Consider the following 19,822-nt stretch of genomic DNA (forward strand, 5'->3'; position numbering starts at 1 on the left):
GTGGATTAATCAACATTATAGGATTAGTACGCAAAATAGTTCTAATTTTCCTCTAATCTAATCATTGTTAGAAGAATAAATATAAAATTATTAATTAAAATTCTTCACTGTCTAATCAAAATTAATTAACCACTCTGAACAAATCAAAACAAAACAAAGCAGCCCCTTTCAAAATATCAGATCAATGCTTTTATTATTTAAAAAATATGATCCAGATTTGACGTTTGTTGCTTCATTCAGTACCCAATTTTTTTATTAATTTATTTTCTAATTATTGTTTCAAAGATAACAACGATGCTTTTAAGATAAATCAATGGTTAAACAGCAAGTGGGGGTCCAAGATTAGTCAAAAAAATCAGAACTTCTTTAAACATACTCTAAAAACAAAAACAGTGCCCCAATCAGTACTTGAAGATTGAAGTTTGTATGTATAAAATAAATAATTATAAATTTACTAAAAATAATATAAAAATACAGAAATCAATTAAACCCAAATATATTTTTGTTGGTAAAAGTCAATTTTAAATTGATTTAAAAGAAAATTCTTTAACTTTTTTTATTTCTCAATTATCGGTAGTAACGAATCCAGTAAATAATTTTTCGTATTTTATATAAAATTTTAATATTTTATTTGAACTGAAAATTGATTATTTACAATATAGTTACTCCTGTAATGTCAAAATTATTTATTTATAGTCTTAATTGATCAGCTAATTTTATCAAGAATAAAAAGCCTTTACCACGTTCCAGAAAAAAAATGTGTTCACTTTTGACTTTTGGTGTGCTTTTTTCAACCTCGGATATAGGTAAAACAAGAGTATCAAAAATATATATTTTTAAAATTTAATTATAAATATAAATAATATACTTTAAGTTTTTTTTTAAATGAGAATAATGTAAAATTTAGTTCTTAATGTTTACATATTTTTTCAATTTAACTATTATATTTTAGTTAAATTTGACTCTCAACCTTTTAAAAAAAATTGAATTTGATCACAAGCTTTGCCAAATTATTATTATTAATTAAAATACAGAATAAAATGTTAATATTTTAAACATTTCAATTTAGGTTTACTACATATTGATTGTTTAAAAACTCGATGAACTTCTTTTGTATATATATTTGGAATTTGGAATTCTGAATATTTTTATAAATTTTAAATCATTTGTTGACATGACATATAAGATAAATAGCATCATGTAATGTCATCATGAAATACACGTGAATTGTTATGTCAACGACATTAAAAAAATTAATATTTTTATCAATATTTTCATTAGAAAAATAATTTAATTCTTTCCAAAAATTTAATGAATAATTTTAACTAAAAAATTAAATTAAATTGACAAAAACCATAAAAGATTAAAGAGTTGAATTTTTTCATTGTATCAAAAATCCTCTAAAAACTTTTCAATAATAAATATGGGCTTTACAGCCTATGACTGGATAAGGAAATAAAAAAAAAATTGGACCCTAATTCGGCCATTCAAAGATCTTTTGTGAGCTTTCTTTTAATTATCCCATAATTATTTCCCGGAATAAATCTGTTGTAATATTAAATATTCCATAAAACCAATTCAAAGGTCGAGGTGTTTATGGACCGGATCGGGTCGAGTTTAAGCATAATATTAACATACTTTATGTTTGCACAAGCTCAGTCCGGCCCAAAACATGGGCTTAAAATTTTGCCCAAACACACCCATATCTGCAAAAGGCTAACCCAAGCCCATTTTAAGCTCGTCTATATTATTTTTTAAATATATATATTTTATTTTATTTTAATATTAAATAAATTTATACAATTTTTATTTATTGATATTTTCTATATAGTTATCTTAACATTATTTTAATGTTTACATTAGAGTAGTATTATATATTTAGTATAATTTTATTTTTTTAATGTGTTCTAAATTACATAACATATAAAAATAACATAATATAAAGTATTATAAACTTAAAAATGGGCCAGACTGAGCTTGTGCCTTGAATGTTCAAGCTCGAGCCGGATCCATATTTTAAACGGGCTTAATTTTTTTGCCCCTCATTTTTAGATTATAATATTTTGCTCAAACCCTTTCAAATTTCGGACGGGCCTTAACGGGTAAGCCAGCTCTTGAGCAACTCTACTAAAAGGTAAAATTATATAGAGGACACATTTTCTCAATGGGAATTGTAGGCATTACAAATGAGTGGTTGAACAAATTGCCCATCAAATAAACAAGTGGGGGATATATGCTGTATTCCTCCAAATTTTTCATCATGTTCAGCGTTATTCCATCGTATTGAAATATGCATGTACAGATATGACTTTTCAAGGATATACGTCATCCCTAACACTCAAATTCGAGTTCAAGTAACATAACCTCAAAGGCTAAGCGCAGGCGTTCTTAAAAGAACAAATTGACAAGTAGAAGAAGGATGAGGATTGGAAAGGGAAATGGTAGATTTGATGAGTTGGAAACTATCTGCACTTTGCCTTCGGTACCATCATCGTTGGATGGTGGTGTAAACCCACCATTTGTTCTATTTGCCCTGCATTTCCATTAAGTCTTAGCTAGAGATTTATAAATGATTTGAGATGAACATACATACATATATAAATGTATACAAATAGGTACCTTTGAGATTGAGAATTAGGGCAGAAAATGATGACATAATCAAGGGCCTTGCAAGTGAAAGTGCTGCTAGCATCATCATAAGCATAGCTATAGGCCTTGGGGCAAGCTTTCTTGAAAACTGAAGAATAAAAGGAAGGCCTGCATGTTGTTGGGTTTGCAAATTCCCCACTGCAACAATATTGATCTTGTCTAAATGCCTCACATGCACTTTTGCATCCCACTACTCTCCCTGACCCTTCCCCATCACCTCCCACTACTTGTAGCTCTTTAGGGCAACCTGCCTTACACACACACATATACATATATACATATACATATTAGGGTTCAAATTCCAAACATATTGTTCATATAAAGATATTTTATTTCTTTAAATTTATTATATCTCATTATTAACCATGCTAGCTGTCAAGCATTAATGAAACCTATCAAGATAGTATAAAGTCAACCCATTATGTCAAGATACTTAAATATCAAAAATAAATAAAAAGTAGGAAGAATAAAATCCAAGTGCGAAGCTAGAGGGGTAGGCAAGTGCTTTTGCCTCTCAAGATGAAATTTTTTATTTTTAGTCCATTTAAAAATTGTAAAATTTTTAGTTAATTTAACGATAAAATTGTGTTTCGATCTCTCTTAAAATTTAAATTTCAATTATGTCCTCTCCAAAAATGAAAAGTTCATAGTTTAATCCCTTTGAGAAATTATAAAATTTTACAATATTAAATTTTTAACTCTAAAATATTTATAATTTAAATTTGACTCCTCCAAAAAGATTTTCCGACTTCATCCTTGATAAAATAACAAGTATTATCTCGCGATAGGTTTCTCTCTTTCCTATCATATTCTTCTACGATCCTTTTTTTTCCTTTATGATTAACTCAAGTATAGGATTTGGGGCACAAGTGCCCTTAACTTATCTTTGTCTAGAATTCCAAGGCATTGAAGCTCATTTCACACTTTTTTAGTTTAAAATATTATTATAATCCTGAATTTAGTTTATGTCTCTCCACTTAACAATGCTAAAAATTTAGTTTCTTACCCATATTAAGATCATAAGCACATCCAGTAGCATTACATGCACCATAAACACCACGAGGAGCAGCAACAAGCGGCAAATTATAACCATCAACAAAGCTAACATCGTAAAAATCTTGTAGATTCCCAACACCAAATGTTATTTCAAACAACGATGCCGGTGGAGTTGCACCATTTCCATTACATGCAAGTTTCCCCCCGCAATCCCCGGTTTGACAAAGCCCGACACCAGTGGCATCGAACGAGCACCCTGTCCGACCCCATATCCGACCAGACCAACCTGCAGGAACCGATGGGATCCTCACACTTTGGCCTGAATCTAATTGGAACCCTGTCGTTGAAAGCTGTGGTGTCCCTGCACCAGACAGCGTTCCAGGCCATATCGTGTAAGGGCAGTTGTTTGTTACAGTGAAAGTGTAAGCATATGAGGTGTAACCAAAGAATGCGAGGAAAATGAGGAAGAAACTAGGCAAAATGGGACAATGAGTTGACATATTAAACAATTTAAGGCTTTGGGTTTGGGCGTTGAAGGGAAATTAAGGTGTTTTTGGATCTTCAAATCATGATTATGTATATATGTGTGTAAATATATATGTATGTATGTATATACTTTGCTTTTGATGAGGTTGTAATTAGCTGCAAGATAGCCTTTTGGGGATTTAGTATTTCTTTTTCTTGTTTATTGTTTACAGGATTGGCGATGCATGGCCTCTTTAAGAAGCAATTCTTTGCTTTGGGATTTGTGTAGGAAATACCGTGACTATAAACTAATGTAGGAATTTTAGTGTTTAATAATTAAAAATACTTTTCATTGTGAACAAATTTCATGGGTATTGTGGCTTTAAAATAGGAAAAAAAAAAGCTCAAGTATGTGGCATGTTGTTTTTAAATTGCATGAATCTAAGCTAAACCCTATAGTTTAAGTTTCAATAAAGGGTGTATAGGAAGGAATTTGATTGTTTTAAGTAATGTCTCGAGTTGGAGTTATGTGAATAGAGAAAAAGAATAATGTTGAGAGAGTTTTATCTATTGTTTAAATGTCAGAATTAGCTCGATTTTAAATTTAATTGAGACTCAATGTGACTACTGAATATCTAAAAATTTTGAATGAATAAATTTATTAGCTTTATTCATATAGAATTATTTGATTTTAGTAAATTAAAATAAAATATTTTAATTCCAAAAAAATTTAAATTAAATTATTGAGAGGAATCATAGCTACTATTGCTTCATTTCCATTGCCCATCTCTTGTGCATTGAAATTTGATAAAAAGAGATTGTTAAAAGAAGGTCAAAGTACCAATGCCATTTAAGCCCAAGAACATGGTAATGGGGATATTTTTTAATCCAAATTATAAATCAAAAGAAAGTGGGGGTGATACCATTGTAATTCACCCAATTTAACGATCACAAGTTCAAAAATAAATAAATAAAAGCAACCAAGGATAAGATAACAATAATCTTTATAAACTTTTATGAATGTCTATATGTATATAAAGTTGTATAGAACTTCTAGCATCTTATTATATAAATAATATAAAATTTTATAAAACGTGGCTGCACGTTTGACACGTAGGCTCGTCAATCAATCTGGCGAGTTCCCCAAGAGTTTATTTGTTATGAATATCCACCACTTGCATGATATCACTTTTCTTGCCCATAATCTTTTAAGGAGTATCTAAGACACGTGCATCCCTTAAGGAGGTAACGTGTCACCACGCATAATGTCTAGTTACTTCTAGTACATTACATCAACAAACTGTGCGTTATATAAAAATATAAATGAACCATTAGGAAGACTAAGTAAAACAAATACTTAACACTTTTAAATTATCTTTTTTATTTTGCTTTGTTTTCGATAAGTCGTACTAATAAAAAGATGTGTTATCAAAGTTTGACGGGAGGAGAACCAAAAATTTGGGCTGCAATGAGCATGGTTAGTAGTACTATGAATTAACCTATATTATACAAACTCAGATAAGCATTAAATACGAATATATCCCATAATATATTCCATTTTTAAAAAAAAATCATATATTTGAAATATTATATTTCATACTTCATATTCATTTTTTAGCATGTATCATATACATGCACTTTTATCTTATTTCAATGGTGTTTAAATTATTTTATATTTACATAATTTTTGACAATTTAATAATTTATTGCTTAAAAGATTTTAACATGTTCATATTTCTTTTTTTTTCATGTAATTACTATTTTTAATATATATATTAAAAAAAAATCACATCAATTTCATGTAATCATATCATGTTCAATATTATTAACCACTTAATTTCTAATGGAATTCTTAACTCCAAATTATCGTATTTGCTTCATGTTCATATTTATTCAGATTCATATTTAAAGTTTGTGATTATCTCCGGATTTTTTTTTCCTTCCTTGAGGATTCAGTGAATCCAGTTTTTGACGGATTCAAATATGACCTAGGACTGAACAATCTACCGGTTCTGATTCGACTGGTCTGATGGGCCGGTTCCGTTTTTCATTCCATGCGTGGGAGATTGGCTAAGGCACAGAACATGAATGGAGAATGAACAAATAAAGCATATACCTTGATGCATGAGTTTCATAAGGTCTAACCAACATTCAGATTCCAAAATAATCAAATTTAGTCCACAGCTGCATTTTAACAAATAATTATAGGAAACGATGTAAAGGATCAAATGTTAACCTCAAATTGAACTTCAAAATTAGCATAAAGTGCTTATGGCCTGTATATGTTTGTTCCTAAAAGATGCTTACCTTTTGGGATATAAAAATGACACCAGCTTGGACTCTAAATCATACAAACAGAAGATGTCGAGAATGACTATAATCTGCAGACGATGGCACAACAGAGGCTAAATCATCATGGGAGAATTCTACGTCTTCGGCGTGGTGTCTCTCGTCTTACATACATTTTCTCCATTTCGTTGAGTGGTCGACTTGATCCATCTGGTAAACTTACAAACTTCCACCCACCACCACCTCCGCGCTTCCCTTTTGCTCCCATTTTCTCCACTGTGAAGTTCCAACCTTCAGTGGGGCGCCTCCTACTATACTTGTGTCGCTTCACTTCACCGGCCATCTATATATACAAAGATCAGATAGGGATTATCGAAAAATGTAAACAGAATTAACAGTAAGCTAGACAGTTAAATTGCTGTATGTCAAGCAAGCATAAATGAAGGAGAAATGAGGGCACCATCCTTTGCCCTACCAGCACTGTGTTATCTTGTCTGGCCAGTTTCGTATACTACCCTTTGGCCTCAATGTAAAAAGTTTAACCTAGCCGTTAAGAAAACAGCTCCTGGTCTTGGGAATATCCTAGGAAGGAAGGCAACCACTCAACGAAGATCAAGGGGCTTAATCTGAAAGCCGAAACAGTTGAAACAAGATGGCATAGAATGAAAGTAGAGAGGGTGGTAAAGATTCATTTCATTGGTAGTCGAGATAACTTCGTGGACAGAAGAGAATCCCTAGTGAAAATTCCATTGATTAGTTTTGTTAAGAGATTTGGAAAACTTGAAAAGGTTGAACATACTCATACCCGACGCTCATGCATGCGTCTGGGTAACATAGCTAACCACTATTCTATTAGTTTGTCAATATCTAATCACTCTTACCTCTTTTCTTTCTATATATTTCTCAATACGGACATTTCCCAGATAAATGCATCACTTAGCCTATATAAAGGTAAATCTAGCCAAACCAAAGCAGTCCATGCACAAACACCAGGATGTGTGTATGAGCGAGAAACAAGAATGTGAATGTGACCAAAGCCGCAAAATAAAAAGTTCCAACATGCAAAATGAAAAGTGAAAATTTATATCGCAATTCTAATATGTTTCTTTCTTTGAAGGCATGGAGTAAAGCAGCAGCATACCTTCATTTTATTAAAGTTAAACCTCTGAACAAATTCGTCATACAGCATGTCATCCTCTTTTTTGGAGATCTCATAATGATATTCATCCAGATCCTTGGTGGTGCCATCCCAACCCTCAGGCATAACTTTGAACTCAGGTTTGTAAGGAAGGGATGCTACATGAAATTCCCGATCGTGGGCATTTAAAAATCTGCAGCAGAAAATAGGATTGCATTCACAACTAAGCTATTAACAATTTTTAATTATTTATACAGTCTTTATACCTTCAAAAACTATTTTTAAGTGCAAAAATACAACATCTATAAATACATCATATGATAGAAATTATCACAGAAAGCGAAATCAGGAGCTACCCAAGTACATTAAAAGCATGAAAGAAAGGTCCCCTAGCAGAAAAATGAGGAAATTTACCAAAAAGGGGAAAAAAAAAAAGAAAAAAAAGAGGAGAGCAGAACCGTGTATGTGCCACTTGTAGGACAAAGGCACCTAAAATGAGGACTTCGTAAATTTTCAAGAATTAGCTAGCACGAATGTATGACCGAGTAATTTCAACTACACTCGTATTAGGCAAATGGGTCCCTAATCATTTTAAAGGTTCTACTATTTCTCAGCCCAATCTAAATTATAAAGCACAAATCTATGACGGAGAGTAATTTCAACAATCAAAAACAATCACGACTTTGAGACCAAACAACAATGAACCCAGAGCATATCTTGTTCCGACTTATCATTTTTCTTTAAGCCATCCAGATATGTTCCTCCAAATTTACCAGAAACTAGACAAAAAAAGTTGAACATACCCGTACGAGACATATATCCATCTCCGACACTAACACCCAAATCTAACTTAGATTAGAGAAAAACAGCAAGCTATAGCAGACACGATCACACTTAATACCCTATCAAGATTAGCTTAACAACCTAAAAGAACAGATGAAAAAGAAAAGATGCACTAATGTTGTGTTTCTATCATTTTCAATACCATCATCATCACTGAACAGACCATAACTTTAGCAGTACAAAATTTTACAATTTAATGCATCAAAGAGCCATTGAAATCATGAAACAAGGATAGAAATTCCAAACACTAGCAAAAAAATAAAAGGAAAAGAAGTGAGGAAATTACTCAGGGCAATTGTCAAGAAGCATCTCAACAGAGTCATCAAGAGGAAGAGCATTTTTTTTCTCCAATTCTTCTTCATCTTTCTTAAGCCAAAGAATAGCTTCCACTCTCTGTCTCATAATCCTATAATCCTTGGCCAATTTCTGAACAGTATAAACCTCAGGGTTCTCTTTATGCAAACGATACATTTCAGCCTTTTCAGAGTCTTTAAGATAAGACCCTCTAGCACCAGGTTCAAGCACTTGTTTCAACAAAACACTTGTTTCAAGCAGTCGATCTTCCCATCCATCAGTGAACTCCTTGAACTTCTTGTCGTCGGCATTCCATTTTTTTACCGCATCAGACACATTTTCAATATCCATAAGCTGTATGGATTGATCGGCATCTCCAGCACCAGCTTGGGGAGTTATGGTTCCGTCGAAATGGTCCTTGGTCAAGCGACTGGACCACGAGGAAGCAGTGCCCCAGCCTAGATTATCGGAACCATCTGATGTTGAGGAAAAAGCGCGTGAACCCAAAGCTTGAAATGGCTCGAATTGAATGGATATAGGTTTCTTTGTGGATGAAAGACGGGATATCAGGTGGCGAAGATTATGCATTTTTGCACCAGTTTTTGAACAAAATTTAGCTGCACCCAAAGATTCAATAAAGCAAAAAAATTAGTACTTGGCACTTTACATTGATTTGCGAGTTTACCAATAATAATTACAGGAGGAGCGGAGCTTGAAATCAGAATTACCTACCGGAAAATCGATTGCAAAACCAGAAAATAAAAAAAAATGATAAAAGAGACAAAAGGTTAAAGGAGAAGGAAACCCCTTCAAAACCCTATACTAGGTGTTTGTAATCCATTTTGGGTTTGGGCTGGTTTATATTTGTGGATGGATGGTCCAAATCCATTTAATTTTAATGTTCAGCAATTTAGTAATTTTTTTAAAAGCGTTATAAATTGTATTTAAGTATAAATATAAATATATGTATGAAAAATCGTAACTATTAAACTGTTACAGACCTACATTGTTTGAAGAATCATAAAGTCAAATAAAATTATTACAACATGATTAGACTAAGAATTAATACAATTCAAACTAAAGTCAGCAAATTGAACTAAATTCACACATGACAACCACGCATGGTGAGACTTCAAGACCCATATATATATTTGTATAAATATAATGTAATAGATTATAAATATATTATATAAGAAAAATATTTCATAATTTGTTCATTGAGTTTTTAGTCTTGATTATACATGTAAGATTTTGTTGTTGTCCCTTATAGTTTGGTGAATGCTTGATTCTTTTGTCAACTTTTGCTCACCACTAATTTTTGCTTGCCACTTTGGATCATCCGAAATTGATTTATTTATTATATTAAGTGGTTACAATCACTCTAAATACATTATACTTGAAATATGACAAAGTCAGTTATTAACGCGTCATAATTCCCTATTGACTCCATATAGTTTTGGATTAAATGTTTATTCGTTGCGTTTTTTAAACCTACTTTTTTTAAATTTAATAGTTTAAATACAAACTTTCAACTTAAACAAATAACTTGACATACCTCAACGATAGTATTGTTTATCAAGTAATTTGTCTTTAACTCTATAATTTTTGATGATTCAATTATAAAAAAAAAAGGTATTATGAGTATGATATATTAAGTTTATTAATAATATACGTTATATAATAAGCGACTCAAATACAATATAAATATACAAATTGTATTCAATGAATTTATGTTTTTTATCCAATATTTGAACCTAAAACCAGCAAAATGAAATCCTAAATCATAATTGTTGAAATATATAGTAAGAACAAGAACTTTATTTCAGTGATTAATCACTTAAATCCCAATTCCCAAACTTAATTTTCCTGGAAATAAGAAAACTTACAAAATCCCACGGAATTAACAATTTATATGTTTCCCTTTTTAAAAAAAACTTTTTTATATCATTTAATCATGTAGTGTTTAATATTATCGAGTTAAATTTTATATTTAGGCAGATGCTATCCCCCAAAGTCTATCAACATAAAACATATGAACATGAGTACATAAAAGAGGAAGAGAATTCTGTCTTTTTGTTTTATCAAAAGTATACCTAACAATGGCTACTGATCTATGAAGGATCACAATTGTGGGCAATGAAACCCAGAATTCATTCAGATATAATACTACTGTAATATTTAAGATGTTAGAATTGCTTTAAAAACTCCGTAGCCACCAACCTCCCTCGCGTACTCACCGACATTTTCAATTCGCTTATCTCTTTATCAATATCCTGAGATTTAAAAAGAACATCATTTCAAAGGTTATCGACATAAGCATGCTTCGAACAGACAAAATATAGAACTCCGATAGTGATAGGCCAAGAGTTTATTTAGGTTAAATCCATCTTAGCAAAACCAGGCATGGAGCTGAAATCTATGTTGGTCAAGTTCTTTATTGTTCTCGAAGTACTTGTATCAAATGCATATTTGGTTACAGGTTCAGAGATATGACCCTTGAGAGACTCTCGAAATACAAAGGAAACTTGTAAAAGGTCGACCATATCTAACACATACTGCTATCAGACACTTTCATCCAGTCCGAGTGACATAGAAATGGTAAAAGAATAACATAACCACAAACAAGCATTTCTGTTCTTAAGCTCAGTTCTAACAAGAGGAAAGCTGGAAATTGTACTTAAATTTTGGATAGCAAAATGGTGCCCTTAAATCAAAATACCAGAGTTTAATGGTGGAATATTCAAAAAAGAAAAAAGAAAAGAAAAGAAAAGAAAACGAGTTCAATGGTAGCCATGAAATATTTAGGGGGTTATAGAGGGTTTAGCATGAATATGATTTTGCAACGAGGAATCAGATCCAATTATCATATACAATACAGAGTAAGGAAGAAAAATTTGAGAATATATAAGAAAGATTGAAAGACATATTTAGCTAGAATTCCACAAAACACTAAATACATAAGTTCCAGAATCAAATTGATAGAGGAAGTAGAATGCAGAGTGGCAAGCAGTAGCGAACATAAATATCAGGCAACAGAATAATTTCACAAGTCACTCGAAGCAATTTTCCTTAAATCCTTCTAAACTTTTTCAGGGAATGCATCTATAAAAGTGTGAAAAGATAATGAGGTTGCACACTCTGGAGTAGAAACTTTAGACCATTTGGAAGTCTTAAAGAGGAAAAGAAGTCATGGGTTTATCAATATTTTTTATGGTCGATTACGTAAGATTAAATAGGGACCCACTATCTATAATTGGAAGACAAAGATAAACAGATACGGTTAAGAATGTTCTTACCTCCATGAATTGCACAATAAAATCAATGAGCTTCTGTTTCTGCAGCTCTTCACAGTGGTAGTTTGTGATAAGGAAACTGATATCATAACCCTGTTAATGAAGCAACTACTAAAATTAAAAACACACACACTCTAGAAAATAAACTAGAAATTTTACTAGCTTAAGGAAGAAATAAGAGCTATTTCGGGGTTACATTTACAAAAACCTATTACCAGCTTAACATTTATTAACTTGAACAAAGGTAAAAGAATGATAATGACAGACAAACCAGTTTCATCATGATAATGTTTTCTCTGCTCACTGTTTCATCCAATTAGTATATGTTAATTATAATCAAACATAAAGTGTTTCCAGAATAAGTATCAAAATGGTAATGAAAAAGGAAATCAAATTATACATAAGGCAGAGTCAATTCATGAATGAAATAAAAATTTAAGAGCTGTGTTATTGAGATATAAGGCACGTACTTTAACCCAGTTTAAGAGGTTATAGTGTGTATAAAAAGGAAACAGTTAAAAGTCTTTACCTTTAATTGGCAAAATATAATGATTTTCATGATCGCTTTTACAAAATGTTGTAAAAATAATCATATTCTTCAAGGTAAATTGGTCGTTAATCACATGAATTTTTCAAGCAACATAAATTTATATGGCAAATCAGTTGTCAACTATGAGATCAAATGCAAGTACCTGTACTGGTTTTCTTCTCAAAACTTGAAATGCTTCTGCCCTCATAGACAAAAATCTAAGGAACTTTTTAGCTAGTATGTTTTCCAGTTCATCTGCTTGTTTTACCTATATAAGACGAAGATAATCCATACATAAGGATGAAATGGAAGAAAGATTGCAAATTTACCCTGATCTTAGTTAAGATCAAACTTCTGTGACAATGATAGGTCAATTCTAAGCTTTCAAAGAAATGAATTCAAATGAAAAGGATATAAAATGCTATGTTATTCCAGATCAGTTAATGCCTCTGCATGTAAGCTGAGTATCAATAATGAAACATTCTAACCAAATTTGGTACCATGCAAATTGCAAAACAAACATTTTCCATTAACTTAAGGCAAGCACCCATCAAAAGATGATAGATTGTGCTCTAAGGTCCTCTCAAAGTTAAGAAGCAAGAAGAATTGTTTAAGCCAAATCAAATCCATTTTCTGTATTCCAGTTGAACCATTGGTCACAGGTTGTTGCTTGATATCTCAAACAAAGCTAATTTGCATCCATATGAGTTAGTCCAGAACTTGCATTAGAAAAGAGAGAAAAAAAAGTTAATAATGAGTTTAACTAATTTGGAGGGTAAAAGAAAAAGGTACCCAATGGTTTGTATTGAAAATTTCTATATGATCATACTAAAACTAAAATAGTCGTCACCATCATGCATGCAATGCTGCTTATTTAATCTAAAAGCAGGAAAAATACTCAGACCTCAGTGCAGCAATTAGCTCTACCAAGAAACACCCAGGGAAAGATTATTAATATTTTACCTTGAGGCTTATCCGTAGTGAGTTGATAGATGTTTCTATTAAGCATTTCTCAGCCTCATTTCGGCATATCAAAACCTGCATTGCAAGCGAGCATATTAAAAAGATCCATAACTAGCAACATAAAAAACAACTAACAAGCCATTTTCTCATTCTAACAATAAACCACAAAAAATCATTTCTACCAGAAACCATAAAATTGCATGGTCGGTGATGTCAAACTCCTATGGACTCATAATTTTAGAAAAGGTAATATTCAGGCTTAATTTGTCCAAATTAAAATCTTGAATCCTCCAAGCTCAAAACAAGTTAAATGTACTTAAAGAAATTAAGTGATTACTATAAAAACAAAAATTCATACTAGGTGGATTCATGTACCATGGAGAGCCCAAAGTAACCTACAAAAGTAACAGTGAAAAATGAAGAACACAAAACATAGCTCCATTTCATTGTTGCTTTGGCTACTTGCTTTATAATATTTGCATTTGCTTCTTGATTTATATTGTTTCTTTCTGTTTTGTTCATTTGGTATAAAGAAAAAGTATATGGTAATAAGAGACAATCATCTTGGACTAAAGATGAGCAAAGGAATTAAAATAAAATACCAATAGGATATATAAAGGACATAAGAAATTAACGATAAAAAAGGAACATGGAAAACTATGCCCATGTCTGTTAACTCAGGAAGGTGGTTCTTACAGGATTTAGCAGAAGTTCTGGGCTTGTCCTGCAAAATATGATAGAAAAAAAATTAGTATGCCCAGAAGTGCAGAATACAAGGGTGCAGAACATGAAAGCTTTCATAATTAGATTACAGAGGTAAATTCTCCACTTTGCTTGTTAGTCAACAACAAATATTTCAATCAAATTATTAAGTTTTTCAGTGAATTTCTTTTGAGGCATCATTCATTACACTTGTCAATTAACCATCAAAATGGAGATAGTATCATATGAATTCCTACTGACATGAATAAACATGCAGATCAGAAGCTTTAAACGCTTGAAATATCAGGTAAAATATAGAAACAAAGATGAGTGGAAACTATTGACATGCTAGCAAAGGTCCATGTAGCCCCTTGCTGAAAGTCTTGTTTCTGAAAAGAAGAAACTAGAGTTTTCAGAATAGACTAATGTCTTGGGAGGGATGGGAGCAAAGCAATCTAAAGAAAAAGACAGGATAAGAGAGTTGCAAGAGTAAAACAACATGATAAAAGGCTTGCATACATGAATGGCATCAAAGACTTGAAACAAAGCCTGCATCTAAGAATAAAAAATCATTCTGAAAAGACCAAAGGGCTTATTTAGCTTGAATGAATCAAAATTAACTGGAGCTCCTACACCTTGACATTAGTACCATTTAGAAAAAAAAGGAAGAAGAAAATCTATGAATACCAAATATGAACAAGACCTTGTCAATTGAGGAAGAACTTGCCAATTAAATGTAAGAGCATAACTAAATCAGTTAAGACTAGTCTATGATCAGCATATGATAAGTGGCAAGTTCATTATAGAATGATAATATAATTCCACACAACAAAGCATTGTTTCTCAGCATTTCTTTTTCATTTTTCACACCTTTTTAGTACTTTGAGCACTTTCGCTTTACATAGCTTTATCCAGTCATAAAATGTCGAATTCTAAAATATGAAATTAAAGATGAAAGAGAAATAAATAGACATACTTTAGTTCAACTTCTGGCTTATTGTGCCTCTCAACTTCTTGACAAGGAAAATTCTGCAACCAACATGTAAATAACAGAGCAAGATTAATGAGAACAATACCACATAGAAAACAAAATTTAACAAATGAAGGTCTTTGCCAAGCCAACACATATAATTCGAATGTCTTTCATTACGCATATGGTTGTTCAAAGGAAACAACAGTCCGTAAAGATTAAATACACCATGTAACTAAAATAAAGATAAATTATCTTAGTAGACACAAAAGATTATCCAAAAGCTCCATAACAACAAAAAGATCTTCAAATTTTAAACCAAAAGTAATCTAGAACGAAAAATATAGGTTGGAATTGCTTTAAATTTTGTGAAGATGTGGAAACTGAATACATGCACTGAAAATTGGACGAAGCCTCCTCTATTCAAAACCCACACCCAGAAGGACTTCAGGACCCAAAGATTGTGAATCAAAAGAGCTCCCAATAAACCACATTAGTCATTGGTAGTGAGCAGATTTATACAACATTTTATAAACCAACACTAGGAAAGATAACAAACATAGTACATCTCTAACCATTCCCATCTGACTACGTTGAATCCTCTGCTCTTAATCTATGAGCATTATATCAAGCAAAAAGCTGATGGCTAAACATCCTTTTCCAAGCCATTCTATAGTAAAATATAAAAACTAAGTTCGATCAGGTAACAGTCACAAAATCTATTCATAAAAATTCACAAGATAAAGTTGATTTGCATACCTGGAGACACATAGCAGCCTCAAGCGTGTTCCTTATGCAAGTCAAATACAGCCTCAATGTGCTTGCCTAAATTTTTTTAAGTTTAAATCAATAAGAAGAATTACTAAAGAATGCATTAAGCTTTTGCGATGACATAAAGAATCCATTCAATATAATCAATTAATTATATCTTCTAAAAAATTAAGCTAGAAGAAGCAATTGGATCCAAAAATAATACAGTAAAAAAGTTGAAAGGAAAACAAAAGGGGAAAAGAAAGATAAAACTGACAAATTTTGCCTTCAATAAGAAAAGAAAAACGTAAACCAATTGATCTACTACTGGTCCGTGACGTAAAAATCAATTTTTATTTACTTCCTAATTACTTTCTAGGAACCAAACAGATTGAAGTAGAGAAAAGGAAAGGTTAGGTGTTCTTACCATTTCTTTTTCCTGGATTTAAGCAACTGGTTGATAAAAGGAAACGATTTCTTGAACTGGCTGTTAGCAATTGAATTTGGCGTTAGCGCTATGCTAATTTTCTGTTTTGTTAATGAACTAATGAAATCTTCTTCCACTTTTGTTTTGATTAGAGAAAACAATATATCAAAAAGAGAAAAATTGAAAAAGCAAATACAAAAAAAGTTGAATAAAAAATGGAAAAATATTATCCGACCTACCGGATTCGAACCAGTGACCTAAGGATTAGCTAAAGCTTACAACCGACTACAGCCCTCAGCCCTACCAGATTTGAACCAGCGAACTGAGGATTAGCGGAAGGTTGCAACCTACTACAGTCCTCCGCTCTACCAACTGAGCTAAGGTCGGTTTGTTTAAAATGCTTTAAAGTTTAATTAATAGTTTACATTTTATTAAGCATAATTAATCCTGATAATCCTTGGGCATTACTCAGTTAATGCATCGTTTGCCATTTTCATTGCATGATTAAGGGATGGACTAATAAGTTAAATTGAGAATAGAAAATAAATATTAATGATATTAGATTAAAATAAATATTTTATATAATAAATCATATTAGAAAATAATATAAGAAAATTACTAAAAATTAAAAAAAATAAGTGATTGAGTGTAATGATAGGGAACATTACATTCCCAAAAGAAAGGAGACAACATTATTAGAGGAATAACCACAAACCTCGAATGTGAACCGTAAAATTATCAATTAAAATTAAAATAAATAGCGAGATACAGTAAAATATATATTGATTGAAACCCAACTATAACAATAGTGTGAGAATAAAAAAAGAAAAAAGAAACTAATGTAAACACTGTTGAAATTTGGTTTTACAAAATGATGTTTAATGGAATTTTTATTTTATTTTATAAAATCCAAAAATTAAATGCGAATGAGAATTTTATACTTCATTCCTTATTGATATAAGTTTCTCTAACTTACATTTAGTTTTTGAGATAGAAAAAAATAAAACGTTGAAGTTTATTTCTTTTAAGATTAATAAACTTACAATTATTAATTGCTTAAATTATATAAGTTATGTTTAATAAACAAAATATTAAAGTTTTAACGTTTATTAACTTATGTTTAATAAATGCTAATATACATCAAACTTAACTTTCTTTAATTTATTTTATGTTTTTTTAATTATATAGTTCAAAACTTTGACAACATTAAATTAAATTTTATAAGTTTGTAGACCTGTCAAAAGGTATGTAATTATTTGAGTTTGCGTTTTTTGAAATCTCAAGAGGCAATTGTAGTGATGAACAATTTTACCTTAAATGTAAAAAGTTTAATCATTAACAATATAAAATTTACGATTCTTTAAATATAATAATTATGATATTTATACGTAAGTTTGTTTTTTGAACTCGGTATTAACAATTAGATTTGAGGTTGTGCTCTGCTATTTTTTTTGTTTTGTTAATGAAAAAAAATACCCAGAAAATCTAAAACAAAAAGTCTTTGCCCCATGAAGTCTTCTTTCCACATTTGTTTTGATCAGAGGAAAATGCAAATGCGAAAATGTTGAGTGGGCAGAAAGGAAAAATAATCCGACCTACCGGATTCGAACCAGTGACCTAAGGATTTAACTGAAGGCTTTAGCCGACTACAGTCCTCCGCTCTACCAACTGAGCTAAGGTCGGAATTGATTGTTTGACTTAACATAAATTTTAAATAGATATGTTCTGTCAAGTATAATAAACTCTTTTACATCACATTTTAGTTTCTAATTAAATCTCATATCTGCATTTTGAATAATAATAATTTCAAAGGAGAAAAAATGAAATTTATCTTCACTTGTAGTCTCGTGAATACATTAAATCATTCAGTTTCACTTGAAAAAAACTTAAACAATGAAGCAAGTTGATCTCATTAAGAATATACCAAACAAATTTAAATGAATTCAAAGCAATTTATTTATTGGATCCCATTCTACTAAGTTATCTATTAGATTTCTTTTAGATGAATGGTGAGATTAATTTTAATGAGATAAAAAATATCGATAATAGTGAAATTAGTTATTATAATAACGAGATTGAGTATTATATGGATTAGATTAAAATCAATGGTGGAATATGTAATTTGATTCAAACTCAACTATGACAATCTTTTACGCATAAGGTTAATATTGTCAATATCCAATTGAAAAATAGGGTTTAGTTGAAAAAACTCACCATCGTATTGTATTATTCAATATTAAAGTGTGTTGAGCTTGAAACTCTCTTGATGGATGATTATACACGCATTCAAAGTTTACTTCTTCAAACATTCCTACCTTAAAAACAAATAGAACTCGGCTTTTGAAGAGACGAAAAAAACATTCTAAAGAGATAATCAATCAGGCTGGTCCATCCCCCACCGATCCAACTTCGTCGCACTAAACGAGTGAGGGGGCAGATTATCAAGCAGATAAGTTGGGTCAGTCGTTTTACGATTCTTCAAATATATTCTTGACTGATACTTGTGCTACTTACAAGTAAGTTTATTTTTTTTAGACTAGCTATTAGCAATTGGATTTGGCGTAACTTGACCTTAAAAATAAGGAGCAAATGGTAATACTATTAGACTCTTCGAATCTATTCTTAACCAATAAACAAAATTTTTGCCTAATGAAGTCTTCTTTCCACTCTTGTTTTGATTAGAGAAAAAAGCAAATGCGAAAAATGTTGAATTGTTCAAATGAACAAAAATATTCCGACCTACCGGATTCGAACCAGTGACCTAAGGATCTAACTGAAGGCTTAAGCCAACTACAGTCCTCCGCTCTACCAACTGAGCTAAGGTCGGATTTGATTAGTGCTTTTAATGTGTAATTTTAATAGTTTAAATTCTGTCAGAGTAAACTCTTTTTCATTCATTTTAGTTTCTACATTGACATAAAGAAAAATGTTTTATTAAATCTAATATTTCAATGTATAGAATTTTGAATAATAATAATTTCAATGGGGCAAAAATGAAAATTATCTTTATTGGAAGTTTAGTGAGTATAAGATCCCATTTGAAAAAACATAAAACAATGAAGTAAGTTGATCTCATTGAGAATATATTAAACAAATTTAGATGAATTCAAAGCAAATTATTTATTGGATCCCATTGTATCAAATATTTATTAGATTTCGCTTAGATTGGTGGTGAGATTAGCTTAATGAGATAAAAAAAATATTGGTGATAATGAAATTAGTTATTTCAATAACTTGATTGAGTATTTGTACAAACGAGATTAAAATCAATGGTGGAATATGTATTTTGGTTCAAATCCAACTATAGCAATCTCTCTCCCAAGGTTAATATTGTCCGTATTCAATTGAAAAATAGGATTTAGTTGACAAAACTCATCATTTGTGTTGTGTTATTCAATATTAAAGTGCCTTAAACTTAAAACTCTCTTTATAGATAATCGTGCACACATTTAGAGTCTACTTCTTCAAGTATTCCTACCTTATTGAACTTGTCTCTTTTTTCAAACAATTATTC

The 19,822-nt window shown here is 31.1% G+C and overlaps 3 protein-coding genes and 3 non-coding genes across 9 annotated transcripts; all 6 read right to left on the reverse strand.

The window, feature by feature from the left end:
• Positions 1-2,171: 2,171 nt before the first annotated feature.
• On the reverse strand, positions 2,172-4,296 carry LOC107934455 (thaumatin-like protein 1b). Its single transcript, XM_016866886.2, has 3 exons — positions 3,656-4,296; positions 2,620-2,896; positions 2,172-2,533 (listed from the first exon to the last, which is right to left on the reverse strand). Exons 1-3 carry the CDS (start codon positions 4,143-4,145, stop codon positions 2,389-2,391), a joined length of 912 nt encoding a protein of 303 aa, XP_016722375.1. The 5' UTR covers positions 4,146-4,296; the 3' UTR covers positions 2,172-2,388.
• Positions 4,297-6,274: 1,978 nt separating this feature from the next.
• On the reverse strand, positions 6,275-9,535 carry LOC107934490 (protein GAMETE CELL DEFECTIVE 1, mitochondrial). Of its 2 annotated transcripts, none has more exons than XM_016866935.2 (4): positions 9,403-9,535; positions 8,667-9,291; positions 7,541-7,730; positions 6,275-6,742 (listed from the first exon to the last, which is right to left on the reverse strand). In XM_016866935.2, the coding sequence occupies exons 2-4, from the start codon at positions 9,260-9,262 to the stop codon at positions 6,524-6,526; spliced, it is 1,005 nt and encodes a 334-aa protein (XP_016722424.2). In that variant the 5' UTR covers positions 9,263-9,291; positions 9,403-9,535; the 3' UTR covers positions 6,275-6,523. The 2 variants fall into 2 exon arrangements, with proteins under 2 accessions (XP_016722424.2, XP_040943970.1); XM_041088036.1 differs by having other exon boundaries at positions 9,407-9,531.
• Positions 9,536-10,676: 1,141 nt separating this feature from the next.
• Positions 10,677-19,068, reverse strand: LOC107934431 (actin-related protein 2/3 complex subunit 4). Of its 3 annotated transcripts, none has more exons than XM_016866862.2 (9): positions 19,052-19,068; positions 16,309-16,368; positions 15,891-15,956; positions 15,138-15,190; positions 14,156-14,183; positions 13,460-13,534; positions 12,660-12,764; positions 11,971-12,060; positions 10,677-10,947 (listed from the first exon to the last, which is right to left on the reverse strand). In XM_016866862.2, exons 2-9 carry the CDS (start codon positions 16,309-16,311, stop codon positions 10,861-10,863), a joined length of 507 nt encoding a protein of 168 aa, XP_016722351.1. In that variant the 5' UTR covers positions 16,312-16,368; positions 19,052-19,068; the 3' UTR covers positions 10,677-10,860. The 3 variants fall into 3 exon arrangements, with proteins under 3 accessions (XP_016722351.1, XP_016722349.1, XP_040943971.1); XM_016866860.2 differs by lacking the exon at positions 19,052-19,068 and adding an exon at positions 16,548-16,705; XM_041088037.1 differs by lacking the exon at positions 19,052-19,068 and adding an exon at positions 16,544-16,682.
• TRNAY-GUA (transfer RNA tyrosine (anticodon GUA)) lies at positions 16,538-16,695 on the reverse strand. The gene is made up of 2 exons: positions 16,659-16,695; positions 16,538-16,573 (listed from the first exon to the last, which is right to left on the reverse strand). It is a non-coding gene; the product is annotated as a tRNA-Tyr (tRNA).
• On the reverse strand, positions 17,898-17,991 carry TRNAY-GUA (transfer RNA tyrosine (anticodon GUA)). The gene is made up of 2 exons: positions 17,955-17,991; positions 17,898-17,933 (listed from the first exon to the last, which is right to left on the reverse strand). It is a non-coding gene; the product is annotated as a tRNA-Tyr (tRNA).
• On the reverse strand, positions 19,042-19,135 carry TRNAY-GUA (transfer RNA tyrosine (anticodon GUA)). Its single transcript has 2 exons — positions 19,099-19,135; positions 19,042-19,077 (listed from the first exon to the last, which is right to left on the reverse strand). It is a non-coding gene; the product is annotated as a tRNA-Tyr (tRNA).
• Positions 19,136-19,822: the final 687 nt, after the last annotated feature.

The sequence above is a fragment of the Gossypium hirsutum genome, chromosome D02 (assembly GCF_007990345.1).
Source record: "Gossypium hirsutum isolate 1008001.06 chromosome D02, Gossypium_hirsutum_v2.1, whole genome shotgun sequence".
In the NCBI taxonomy this organism is placed as follows: domain Eukaryota; kingdom Viridiplantae; phylum Streptophyta; class Magnoliopsida; order Malvales; family Malvaceae; genus Gossypium; species Gossypium hirsutum.